Source organism: Chelmon rostratus, chromosome 15, assembly GCF_017976325.1.
Source record: "Chelmon rostratus isolate fCheRos1 chromosome 15, fCheRos1.pri, whole genome shotgun sequence".
Taxonomy (NCBI): domain Eukaryota; kingdom Metazoa; phylum Chordata; class Actinopteri; order Chaetodontiformes; family Chaetodontidae; genus Chelmon; species Chelmon rostratus.
Genome location: NC_055672.1, coordinates 7,161,265 through 7,172,201, shown reverse-complemented (window position 1 = coordinate 7,172,201; position 10,937 = coordinate 7,161,265). Strand labels below are relative to the sequence as shown.

Sequence of the window (10,937 nt, the reverse complement as noted above, 5' to 3'; positions counted from 1 at the left end):
TGTGGTTCTGACGAGATCCTCGCACAGCTGAGCTACATCTGCTGTGGATCGCACGAGCGCTTTCTCTAAACTGCCTGCGTACCGTCGCGTGCTTTGTAGATCAGCTGTTGCTGTTTACTGCATGAAACAGGTATTCAATTGTATCTCTCTTTAAATGTTCGTTTAAAATGTTAAGAAACGTGTAGTTAGAAGAACGTATCAGTGACAAACCTGATATTATTTAACTTTTGTTAAATAAATAGTAGATAATAATGGTAAATAATCGCTGTCATTGCTCATGAGACGTTCTTTAGGACCTGCACGCCCTGCAAAGACCGAGGAAACACATATTTGCAGACACTCCTGTGTGCAGGGAAAGGAGGCGATACTCGTTAACATTACAGGTAAGACAACGAGTTTTACTTTGACTGCGCTTTGCTGTAGTGTAATAATCTTTGTCAGACGCAAAAACAGTGTGTTTCAACAAGATTCCACGACGTTGTTACATTACGTTTAATTCTTATGCAACTTTAAAATGGAGTAGAGATATACAGGTGGATATGGTACTTTTCACTCCATTATATTTACTTGATTATTCTTATTAGGATGCATTGTTACAGATTAAACTGAGATCCATCTCCACCATACACATTTATGCATCAGTAAGAAGAACTGAATAATATATAATAATACAAGGGCCATTCTGCTGCATAATGAATACTTTTACTTTTCAAACTGTAAGTAAATCTTATCCCATTTATCTGATAGACTTCTTTCACTACTGGCCCCACTGCACACATACTTCAACAGTATTATAACTGTGAGGAAGAAGAGGAAAGGATGCAAATAAGCCAGTGCGTTCTTTAATGCAAGTAAATAAAAACATCAAGAACATTTCGCATCAAAGAAAAGTTCTCAAACTTCAAATCACCCCAGATTAAAACTTCCTGGAGCAATCTGCAGCAGTGATAGCCTGCCTCCTGCTCTGAGGCCCAGTTTATAATGTCTGTTATGTAAGACATTCCAACAATGACAGGTCCTTGGACTAAAGGAGGTTTTGAGTTACTGATTCTTGGACTGTGCAGTCAATTTAGATATTAAGGCTAGTTGTGGATTAACGTTTTAGAGCCGCTCATGAAGGTTGTCTTGTAGCAATCGAGCAGCATTTGACGCAATTCTCTACTCCAGTTCACCTCCAGTTCGAGTGTCAGGCCTGTCCAGGATGAAACGTGTCAGGGTTGCAGTGGTGGGAGCAGGTGTGATCGGCTTCTCCACTGCTGTGTGCATCGCTGAGGCTCTCCCTGTCTGCTCCGTCACTGTGCTGGCTGAGGAGTTCAGTCCAGACACCACCAGTGATGGAGCTGCTGGGATCATGATTGCTGAAAAGTTTCCAGGTATGCAACAACATTTCTCTCTCAGATGTTAGCATATTTTAAAATGATATGCAGTCAGTACTATATCTCCAGGCTGAAACCCGTCATCTATCCTCACCCTTTGCATGTAGTAGCACACATGTAGTGGCAGTACACATTAGTTTTGCATGTTGACAGTGACTGATTTTACTGTATTTCTCTACCAGATATTCCCCTGGAAAGACAAAAACGCTGGTTCAAGGACAGCTTTGATCACCTGTTGGCCATTGCTCAGTCCCAACACTCACCAGAAGCTGGAGTAATACTGAGCTCTGGGTAGCACTTGTTATACAGGGCTATAAAAGGGGGCAAATAGACACTTAGGTCACTACTAAAGTAGATCTCTTTACATCCAGTGATTTTTGTTTTAATTTTTTTCCAGCTGGCAAATTTTCAAGGAGGTTCCAGCCATTCAGAAGCCCTTCTGGTCAGAGTCTGTAATCGGCTTTCGATTCATGACCGACCGTGAATTGAAAAGGTTTCCAGATCACAAGTTCGGGCAGGCTTTCACCACCATAAAATGTGAATGTTCCAGCTACCTGCCATGGCTTGAGAAGAGGTTTGTCTTTCATATTAAACCTGCATTGTCACAGGTGTTAGGTCATATTATTTTTCTTCAAAAATTTTCAATTGCAATATATTTAAAACATTTATAGGTACAGTTCAATTTATATGTTGGTTCCATAAGGAAGAGGTGAATAGTTGAATACAAGAGTTCATGTTGTTGTACAGGTTCAGAAAAGCTGGAGGTCAGGTGGAACGGAGGAAGATCAACAGTCTTCAAGAACTGGGCAACAGCTATGATATCATTGTTAACTGCTCTGGTCTGGGCTCTAAAACACTGGTGGGTGACAGCAAGGTGTACCCAGTCAGAGGCCAAGTCCTCAAGGTGGAGGCCCCCTGGCTGCAGCACTTCATCAGAGATGGAGACGGAAAGACCTACATCTACCCCGGCATACACAGCGTCACTGCCGGCGGCACGAGACAGGTGGAAGACTGGCGACTACAAGTGGACGAAGGAGACACGAAGAGCATCCTGATGCGCTGCAGCAAGCTGGAGCCGTCTCTCAGCAAAGCCAAAGTCCTCAGCAAGTGGGTCGGTCTGAGGCCCGGCAGGAGGAACCCGAGGGTGGAGAGGGAGCTGGTGGAGCTGCAGGGTTGCAGGACGCCTGTGGTCCACAATTACGGCCACGGAGGCTGGGGAGTCACCCTCGCCTGGGGCACCGCCCTGGACGCAGTGGGGCTGGTCAAGCAGTGCCTGCATGAAATGCCTCTACAGGCTAAACTGTGACCTGAACCCGCCGCTAAATCCTACTGTTAGTTAATGCAGAGAACACTCACCTTCAAATCACGAAACATGAGATTTAATACAACTGACAACAAATCAAAACTTACAGTAAAAAGCTTAAGTATTTGCACTATTTTACACAGTGTGTATAAGGAAATAATTTATGTCATGAAATGAGTTTAATGGTAATTTATTTACAGTGGTGGGACTTGTTTTGTCTTTATAAATACTGCTTTCTTAATTTTTACTTCTTGGTGCTAAGAACAGTTGAGTACAGAGATCTTCTGTCAGAGAGATGAACTTAATTCAAACAAACCAACATTTACTGATACGACAGTGATTAAAAGCCTTGGTAGCATTTTTACAGCATATATAGGAAAGAAACAGTTTTAATTAAATTACTGAACAGAGAAATACTGTACATAACTGACTGATATGAAATAAACTATAAATTTTTACGATGCTTTCTGGGTGGTTTCTCATTGTTCAACTGCTAAATTCCTTTAACATTATATCAACTCTTTACATAAAAATGGCCATTAATTCCTACTGCTACTTTCAGTTTGATTAGGCTGATATCAACTTTTTTTTAACTTGTGATATTAGGAAAAGCACGGCTGTTACAAATAACATCAGTAATAATGTAACTGAGCATACCAAAATATCTGCTGTGAAAAAGGCCTGCTGTCAAAATGGAGCTATACATACATATATACTACAAAACAGTTTCATTTATTTGTGTAACTGCAGTGTCCTCGACAGACAGGATTCAGCTGAATGATGAATATCTGAAATAGACACTGGGGTATTACATACCAACCACTCTGTAACCATACTGGTGTAAATAGATATGTCAGTAATGAAAACACAAGTTAACACTGTCTAAACTTCAGGTCCGTTTCCTCAGGAGAGATTAATTCTCCCAGACTGAACTTTATGCTGGCTGTATCCACTATAAAGTGACAACGCTACATTTATCCTCATCTTACTCTTTCTGGATACTGTGGAAAAATGTGCCACAGATACAGTAATCTGCTTGCATTTTCACCTCAGTTGAACAGTTGGCTATTTGGGGAAAAAAATCAGTATTTCTACCCTTCTGAAAGAAATTTGGTTTTAAGATCATCATCCAATAGCAAGGATAAACATCTGTGGAGTGACAGTTCGCTGTACTTCGGAGGATTAAACCTTGCAGAAAGAAGCTCCATTTTGTGATCAACACCCTGCAGCTAGAGTCGTTCTTCTACCAGGGAACCCAGATTTACTGAGTTTGTTGGTGTCTTCTTTTTTCTTTTCATTTTCAGCCGGCGCGCTTCAGAATTGGCCGAAAGTGAACGGCTGGTTGTGTCCTCTGACAGCATGTGGTTGGTGCAGTTGTACAAACAGGCAGTCTCTGTTGATAAGGGCTCTCGGCGTGGGTTTGGTGAGGAAGGTGTTATTAAAGGATAATTGGACCTTTCTGCTGGGACTGTGGGTGGCAGCTGGAGGTGGTGTGTGCTTTGTGTTGTTTCTGCTTGTATAGACACATTTACTGTGTCGCTGTTCAAAGTGCTGCATGCAGCATTATATGATGTGGCTGAAGACTGGGGGGACAGAGACACGACCTCACAGTGATTCTGAGGATTTACTGTGTTCTGTGTGCGCGCCGTGGTCTTGATGCTGGGGGTCAGATTCCAGTTTTCAGGCTTGATGGGTCGTCTCTTCTGCTCTTTGTGGAGGATGGTCAGGGAGAAGCTTCGCCTCAGCAGCCCTGGTCCTGGGTTTCTTCTTAGCTCCATGCAGCTCTGGCCCCTAGCAATGGCTCCACAAGGAGCATGACCTTTTGCTGGGCTTAAGAGAGTTAAGCTGCTCTGTGGGGGTCTGAGTGATGGTAAGACAGAAGGCAGGCATGCTGGTTTGCTTCGGAGTGAAGTCTGACTAGTGCTGGTGGAGGTCAGGGTCTTGGGGAGATCAGGGTACTCAGGGGACGGGAGGTGGCTTGACTCAAACCCGGAGGAGGACCTGCTCATGGGTGAAGATGTCTTTTTGTCCCTTCCTGAAATAAACAAGTGAAGTGTGTGCAGATCATGCAGGTGCTGGTCAGTTGTGAAATGTATTTGACTTAAAGCGAACAGCAGCAGAGCGCTCAGCGTCGGAAAAGAGTGGCTACTGTGACAGGATGCCCAAGGAAAGAGCGAGTCGCTAAAAATGAACGATGAATGAAAGAAAAGAAGGAAGCAGTCAAGTCTGGTAAAGCATGGAGCAATTTATTCCTTACGCTCAACCATGACAGAAGCACACTTCAGAAAATGCCGAGACTCCAGACCCTCAACCTGCCACACTTCTGTCTGAAGTGTTAGAATGAGTTTAACTTTTAACTCTGTTAAACCATTTTAAAGGTTGTTCTAAGTCTGCATTTTAGTGCATTTACAATTATACAAAATACCATATTTTAACAAGTATAATTATAGCATTTAGTAAATATTTTAATTCTTCTGCATTATGCAGTTTTCAGGCACATGATAAAATATTGTGCAACGTTATATTTTACTGGACTAAAAAAATATACACACAAACAGCAAAATCTTGAGAGAAATACACTGTACAAGCTTGGCTGATCTGACAAAGTTCTCTAACCACATGACCTTTTGACATTCACAAGAACCCTCATTTACATTACGCACAATTCTTCGCATTTTGACAATTTTTCAACTTTCTTTTTGTAGACTTAAGCCGAACCAAATAACCACAATAAGAATGATATAGCTATGAATAAAGCAAGCATTCACAGTAAATATGTGCTGCAACTACTGAGAAGCGTTTTTTAAACTATTTAAATCTTTTCACACGTCGGTTCAACAGTCATCATTTTCAGCAAACGCAAAAACCACCACACAACTCACAACTGCAGATCTATTTGTGAGTAGACCTACAAGCAGCTCGACATATAGTTTGCTTAAGGGTGTGAAAAATGTCTTTAGGTCACTGCTCAGTATAACATGAGGCAAGTGAACTTTCTCGTCCCATAGTAATAGAAAACCTTGTGTTATCCCATTTTGAATATTATGCTTCTAAAGAAAGGCAAGTAATGTCAGTTCTCTAAAGCACTGAACAGACAAAAAAGTGACCGCAAAACAGATCGATGATGCAGAAACAGAAGAAAGTATGACTGGAAGAAGAAGATGCTTGGGAAAAAAAACAGCACCAGAAGTGAATGTGACGATAGCAGAGTCTTTCCAGAAGAGCATGAAAACTGAATTTGGTGGCTTGAAATACTCGAGCGTCAAGAAGGACTGAAGACGGCACAAGTCTGTCTAGTGAAGGATGAGGCGGAAGAGGGCAGAAGACGAAGACAGTGCTCACAGGCGACTCAGGCTGTCATTACCGTTCTCCAGGTTCTCGTTACTCTCGTAGCAGCCGGAGTCCCGCGGGGAGTCTCCAGGGAGGCCACGCCTGTCCAGGAGCAGCTTCTCCTGTGAGCCCCCGGACTGACTGCTTCGCTCGGGGTCGCTGCTTCCTGCAAGGCACAACACCACCAACAGGGGGCAGTCACATCTTATGATCTCAAGAAAAAACTGCTGGGGAGCTCTGCATGTGTTGTGTCACTTTTGAAGACTGCAGGGGTAGATATATTAACAGACCAGTTTAGGATTTAGTAGCAGATTGCAAACAAATGAACACCCCCTCCCCCCTACAGTGGCTGCTAAAAATACGAAAAACACGAAAGGCACTCTGACTTATATTTTATCATATTTTTGTGTCTTTCCACACGTGTCTGTTATAGCACCCTGTTGATTACCTGACCCACCATCATACTCTTGCAGCAGCTCCACAGCGGTGAGCAGCACAGCTCTGTGTTGGGCGTCTCTGATGTTCAGCTCATCCAGGTCCTCCTCCTCTAGCAACTTGAATGTGTCCAGATCCTCATAGCCGTTAAAAAGGAAGGTGGGAAGATGCTCCTGTGGAGAGGTGAGGATGGGTGATGCACAGACACATCAATATAAAATCTATAGAAAAGACTGTTTGGAGCATGCACAGTTTGGATAAAATTAGAGCTACTGAAAAAGATTTTGACCTGTAGATGACACATAATAAGGACTTCTTGCATGTCATCTACATTTGGGGAAATGGTAAACTTCCTGTCTTTATGCTAAGCTAAGCTAACCTGCAGACATAAGAAAGGCACTGATCTGCTCATTCTCAAAAGACTGAATAATGGTATTTTGTCAACTGCAAAACTGTTTCTTTTAACCCATCACCCATGGGTATTCCTTTTATCTAACACGCATAAATTAAAGGAGTAAAATCTATGCTGAAAATTCCAGGACTGGTTCTGTCTACAAAAGTCATGACTAAAGTCAAATGTATTACTTTGAGGTTAATGCGATCAAGCAGCTCCTCTACAGAGGTGGGTTTGGGTTGCCGGGCCTTCCTCCTCCTGCGTGTCTTTTTGGGCTTCACCTCCTCTTCATTCAGGACATCCACATAAATGAACTTGAAGGTGCCGACTTTACCGTTGAGCATCCCCATCCACGTACCCATCGGAGGCTTACTAATGATATCGATGACGTCTCCACTCTGCAACACGAGGGGAGTTTCTTAGAAGACATCAGCTCACTTCTACATTTTGTGTGATTTACTGGATCGATAACGTGGTCGTACCTTCAGTTTGAGGGAGTCCGTGTCGTAGGGACTGGGGGTGAAGTCGGTGTGAACTAGAGCGCGACCACAGAAAGGCCCGCGGTAAGGCAGCTCATCCTCTTCCCCGTCCTCAGACTTCACGCTCTCTCTGTTGCTGTTGGAGGAGTCAGTGGTGCCCACCGTCTGACCACCTACAAAAACCACAGCAAGGCAAATGAGCCACTTCCAAACCACAAGACTGCATGGGTGTGTTAGTATTTGAAAAGCATTTTTAAATATGTCTTTCAATCTGACTGGGGTGCCATTACGTTACACGGTATTTCATGCAGACAAATACAGTGAGACCAGAAAGTTTAGACTATCTCAATGGCGTCCTTGAAACACCTTTCTGATAAACACCACACATCTGGTGTTCCAAGGCCATGTTAAAACAAACACTGAGAATTATTTGCAAGTACACCCAGATCTGGCACATGCACACCGTAAACACACAGACTTACTCATGGAACTTTGTCCACTGAGGGAACTCCTCAGGCTTTCCACAGAGCCTCCGGGCTTCAGTTTGGGTTTCTCCAAAGAGTCGGAGTCTGTCTGAGGCGAGTGAGGGCAGTTGGATATGCGGTCTGGACTTGACTAGTTCACAGAGGAGAAAAGAAAAATATTACCTTTGCTACACAATCTTCTCATGAGCAGCTATATGAACAATCTACAGCAGTAACACTGATAGATGCCTCTGTACTGTAATGTACTATCCTGACCGTACATACCTGTTCAGAGAGAGAACAGTGGTATCTCTTGGATATGTGTTTTCTCATAGTTTCTCTCACAGACTTGACTTTTTTGCCCAGGGAAATACGAGATGCTGGTGGAGATTTAATGGCATCTCTCACGCCATCTCCGTCTTTATTCTAATTCACATACATAAAAGGCAGAAAAAAAGGCAAATAAAACCAACAAGTTCAAGTATTGATTCAGTCTATGAAAATTCAGGAGGAATGGCATTTACGTACAGTGTTATCATGGTCTGAGAGGAGGACTGCGTGCACTGAGCGGTTGGTCAGGTCAAATCCTCCAAAACTACAAGCTCTCTGTGAAAAAAAAACAAAAACAAAAAAACATTCATAAGCAGAGATGCAGACATGTAGATTAACTTTCCTCGAGCATGTGTTGCAGCTGCCAGTTCTGTCCATCACATATGCTTCAATTTGAGTTTTTGTCGAGGATATGTGAGAATTTTTATGATGCAACACGGGGACTGTAAGTTCCTGCAGCGACAGGTTTGACAGTATTACACAAAGTACTGGATGCTCTCTATTATTTACTGAAGTTGTCACTTATTATTGAATCTAAAATCAACCTGGACAATATTTACATTAACATACATGAGCCGAGTGCTGGAACAGTGTGTGTCTAGGGCAGCTTGCATAATGCTCACGGATATCAGTTTGGTTTGGTTTTGATGCGACGACTGCAGGACATTTATAGAAACAAAATATAGAGCCTGAGCAGCAAAGACCACATTAAAATGAGAACAGGACAGAGATATGATGTACGATCAGTGTGCACCCGTTTGAGACTGGATATTTTCAGGTATGTAACACTTCCTGTGTGTGTGGTCATCAGTGAGCTGGACTGCAGGTATCTGAGTGATGGTGTTACAGTTTACATCAATCTCAAGCTGGATTCTTCTTCAAAGTAGAAAGCTGCTCAAAATGAGTCAGTTATTGTTGCCAAAGGATGGAACTGACACTTTAAAGGTAAAAAGTATTAATTCAGTGTGGGAGCTTCCTAAATGACAACAAAGGCTCCTCTGTACTCACCCCATGGTGGCTGAGTGAGTTGACGATCCGGTGACGGAGCTCTCCTTCGGTCACTGAGCGAGGGATTTTGGGTTCCGCATCATTGCAAACTTCTGTTTCAGAAAAGGAAGAGCCGCTGCCTTCACCTGCCTCCCTCACCTCTCCTGCTACACTTGTCTCCTGATGAATGGGGTTCCCACTTGACTTGCTGAAGACCTGGAAGATCTTCTGGCTGCTGCAGGTGTCCAGGCTGCTGGAGGAGGGGGAGGTGGTCAGGCTGTCAGAGTCCCTGTCGTAGGTGAGCTGTTCCCGCAGAGCTGAAGCCAGAGAGTCCACGGGGCAAACCGCAGGCTTCTTCTGCACACCTGAGTACAGGGAGGTGCTGGCATCTCCACAGGGAAGACCATCTATGTTTAGGCACTCTGGAGGGGAAAACAGGGAAATAGAAAAAAGAAATGAAATTGTCTGGTTTACAATTTCCATGCATTAACTTAATTCTTCTTATGAAGGTGAAAATTATTTTATTATTATTTTAGAGCTTTCAGAGATCACTGCTGTGCAACCAAAACATAGTATTGGTGTGTTTCAGAGGCCTTTCCAGCCTGCAAAGAGACATCTACTGTCCACCAGTGATTACTTTCATGTTTTGGCATTCAAATTGTCAAATAGTAAACATGCTGGAAAAAAAGCATGTTGGAAAAAAGGTGGAAACAGTAGTCTTCAAAACATATATTCATACAGACTACACAACTAGTGAAAACATACTGTAAATACTGTCATTGCAGTAAATATGTATAGTCAAACAGTAATTACATCCATCACAATTACTGATATTTTGTCTAGACTCTGCGTCACGTTGAGCATTGTGGTGTCCCTGGTGCAATACTTATGTTTTACTGTTAACACCTGCTACTTTTTGCATCTCGGCGGCATGTAGAGTAACATACTTTATCATTTTACCTGCATTAAAATTTCAACTTCTCTTAAACTTTTTTGAATTTTTTTAAATCAAGCAGCATCACATAGTAGGACAGTGAAAACACAGACTGCCACACCCGCATGGCCTTTAGGAGATAAAGTGTGATGGTGGTTTTAGTACCCTCTGCACCAGGTCTCTTGGACTCGTCGATTCTTATCAGCTTCTTCTTCACCTTCCGGGTTGAGTTGACCAGTTTATGGAGTCGCCTGAATGTCACAGACTCCTCTTGTTCAGTGTCTGACAGGTCACAAGGCTGACAGGGGAGACCAGTGAGAATTTTATTTCTAGAAAATGGATCATCTTACCACAGGAACTTAGCTAGTTGCAGCAAAAAAAGCAGTTCACAGTAGATGGTTACCAGTTGTAAGGTTTAATATTTTGGATATGACAGGATATATTACTTGATACTGACGCTTTTGGTGTCTTTATACTTAGAAGTAGAACGTGAGCTCACAAATTTCACGGTATATTTCAATAATTATTCTCCACTTCTCGTAAAAAGGTCCGCAAGCTGTGTTCAGGCTGCAGATGCTGCTGCAATTACCTGCTGAGCATGCAGTAGAAACTACTTGCAGCTTAATATAAATATGTGGTAGGAAACCACACTGGTGACAATGAGGCCCATGCAAACAGCTGTCCCATATGCTCTGCGTCACAACAAACAATAAAGGCCTTTCTGTGCGTGAGAAAACATAGCTGCTTGGAAATCACCTAAACCATCACATGAAATAACAGTAAATGAAAAGGTTGGTGGTACATTTGAAGACTCGGGTCATATATTGAGGTTTCATCTGGTGACCAAAACATGAGCGGTACGTGCATCCCAGAATACACACCAGAAGACAAAGTGAAAGCCAATT

At 42.8% G+C, this 10,937-nt stretch overlaps 2 protein-coding genes across 4 annotated transcripts in view; one reads left to right on the top strand and one right to left on the bottom strand.

The window, feature by feature from the left end:
- The first annotated feature begins 91 nt into the window (after positions 1–91).
- Positions 92–3,136, top strand: ddo (D-aspartate oxidase). 2 transcript variants are annotated; one of them, XM_041953952.1, is made up of 6 exons: positions 92–130; positions 283–383; positions 1,168–1,373; positions 1,559–1,667; positions 1,774–1,950; positions 2,124–3,136. In XM_041953952.1, exons 3-6 carry the CDS (start codon positions 1,202–1,204, stop codon positions 2,680–2,682), a joined length of 1,017 nt encoding a protein of 338 aa, XP_041809886.1. In that variant the 5' UTR covers positions 92–130; positions 283–383; positions 1,168–1,201; the 3' UTR covers positions 2,683–3,136. The 2 variants fall into 2 exon arrangements, with proteins under 2 accessions (XP_041809886.1, XP_041809888.1); XM_041953954.1 differs by having other exon boundaries at positions 93–130; positions 294–383.
- Positions 2,360–10,937, bottom strand: part of LOC121618443 (SAM and SH3 domain-containing protein 1-like) — a 48,666-nt gene continuing 40,088 nt past the window's right edge. For both annotated transcript variants that reach the window (XM_041953950.1, XM_041953951.1), the window contains exons 9-18: positions 10,198–10,330; positions 9,120–9,520; positions 8,310–8,387; positions 8,067–8,207; positions 7,800–7,932; positions 7,321–7,490; positions 7,030–7,236; positions 6,458–6,617; positions 6,044–6,175; positions 2,360–4,714 (exon numbers count right to left, since the gene is read on the bottom strand). In XM_041953950.1, coding sequence (XP_041809884.1) covers positions 3,909–4,714; positions 6,044–6,175; positions 6,458–6,617; positions 7,030–7,236; positions 7,321–7,490; positions 7,800–7,932; positions 8,067–8,207; positions 8,310–8,387; positions 9,120–9,520; positions 10,198–10,330 — 2,361 coding nt within the window. In that variant the 3' untranslated portion in view covers positions 2,360–3,908. The remainder of the gene's footprint in view (positions 4,715–6,043; positions 6,176–6,457; positions 6,618–7,029; positions 7,237–7,320; positions 7,491–7,799; positions 7,933–8,066; positions 8,208–8,309; positions 8,388–9,119; positions 9,521–10,197; positions 10,331–10,937) is intronic.

Coding starts and splice junctions, on each gene's coding strand:
- ddo (XM_041953952.1), top strand. CDS start 1,202: ATGAAACGTGTCAGGGTTGCAGTGGTGGGAGCAGGTGTGATCGGCTTC. Junction 1,374..1,558: donor GATTGCTGAAAAGTTTCCAG/GTATGCAACAAC, acceptor TTTCTCTACCAG/ATATTCCCCTGGAAAGACAA. Junction 1,951..2,123: donor CTGCCATGGCTTGAGAAGAG/GTTTGTCTTTCA, acceptor GTTGTTGTACAG/GTTCAGAAAAGCTGGAGGTC.